The sequence below is a fragment of the Haplochromis burtoni genome, unplaced genomic scaffold (assembly GCF_018398535.1).
Source record: "Haplochromis burtoni strain Fernald_Lab_line unplaced genomic scaffold, NCSU_Asbu1 Contig_548, whole genome shotgun sequence".
NCBI lineage: Eukaryota > Metazoa > Chordata > Actinopteri > Cichliformes > Cichlidae > Haplochromis > Haplochromis burtoni.
Window position 1 is genome coordinate 77,446 of NW_024582909.1, and position 1,627 is coordinate 79,072.

A 1,627-nucleotide genomic window follows, 5' to 3' on the forward strand; every position below is an offset into this window, starting at 1 on the left:
AAAAGGCTCCAGTCTCTCCACGACCCTTATCAGGGTTAGCAGGAGAGGATGGATGGATAAATGGAAGCTTTCAGGTTGTTGGTCTTTATCAGTGGAAAAAGAGTTTGATGGTCAGTTGGATTGCTGAAGTTGAGATTTTACCATTTCAATAAATACATTTAAACCTTCTAAACAAGCTGTGTTTGCAGCCACATTGAAAAACCCACATTATGTGGCGTAACCCATGTCGTCAGATATTGGATGATAGAACCAGCCTATTAAAAATTGCATTTGGACACTGTATTGACTGTTTTGTTGTCTCTTTAGAGCTAAAGATAAAGAGTATGGAGTGTCAAGAGGTGTGGACTTCCAAAATGTTGCCAATGTAATTAACTTTGATTTCCCAAAAACTGCGGAATCGTATATTCATCGAGTTGGAAGGTATGTACAGTTTCTTTTAAAAAAATGACATGATAATCTTTACTAAAAATCAAACTCTGATGGCCACTTTTATTCTTGCAGAACGGCAAGAGCAGACAACCCGGGCACCGCTCTGTCATTTGTATCTCATACCGAGCTTGGTTTGCTGTCAGAGGTGGAGGAAGCTCTCACTGGGGGTAATGAAGATGTGTTTTGATCTATTTTTAGGCCTACACCTTTTACTGACTTTTTAATGTGAAAATTAAGTAAAAATGGAGTTGCAGAGAGATCCACTTGCATTAATATCATCATTATCATTATGACTGTTTCTGTGTTGATGACTGTAGCATGTTGTTTTTCATTTTACTTTAAACACAGTTAGGCTATGTTCACTTCACAATGGCGAAAAGGCCCACATCTAGTTTTTCGCTGAATAAGTGAAATGGTAGACCGTTTCTCTAGTTAGTCAGCTTCACCTTCTACAGCTGCATCAGAGTTTGATGTGTCTCAGTGCTAAAATATTGAACCTCAGGGAGTAGTATACAGTGCTGTGAACAAGTACTTGCACCCTATATCTTTTTGCATATTTGTCACATTTGCATTTTTCACATTATCGAAGACATTGATAACCAGACTAAACACAAACTGCAGTTTTTAATGTTTTGTTTTGTTTGAAACCTGGTGGAAGTATGGATTCTGCTGTCTACCAACAAGTGAAGAGAAGACAAATGTACAAAATAACTATGAAATCAGGATGGGTGCAAATACTTTTAGAGTGTAGCACGATATTTAAATGGAGTGAGATAATTTTTTGTAAGTTGTTTTTATTCTGTTTGTGTTTAGATGAGACCAATTCTCCCCTCAAACCTTATGAATTTAAAATGGAGCAGATTGAAGGCTTCAGGTACAGATGCCGGGTGAGTATCCTCCTCCTCCTTTTGGAAGCTCAATTTAATTCCAAAAATGGCAAATTCCTCAACATTTGCTGATTGTTGGCATTAGTTAAGTCTATGGCTGAACAACAAATGGAAAAAACAAACAAACTTATAATCAGTTTTTCATATCAGCACAAGCCAGTATACTCTGTGCCAGTCCCTTTGCCCTTGTAAATGGGGAGCGTTCCTTCAGGAAGGGCATTTGGTGTAAAATCTTGGACAAATCAAACATACTGATCAAAAAAGATTTCCCTACCGATTGGCCAACAGGGTGTTAGTGTTGGCTGAAAAAA

The 1,627-nt window shown here is 37.8% G+C and overlaps 1 protein-coding gene across 1 annotated transcript in view; it reads left to right on the forward strand.

The window, feature by feature from the left end:
* The window catches only part of ddx56 (DEAD (Asp-Glu-Ala-Asp) box helicase 56), a 16,680-nt gene that overhangs the window by 8,541 nt on the left and 6,512 nt on the right, over positions 1–1,627 (forward strand). The window contains exons 9-11 of the mRNA XM_042214312.1: positions 307–420; positions 502–596; positions 1,243–1,316. Coding sequence (XP_042070246.1) covers positions 307–420; positions 502–596; positions 1,243–1,316 — 283 coding nt within the window. The remainder of the gene's footprint in view (positions 1–306; positions 421–501; positions 597–1,242; positions 1,317–1,627) is intronic.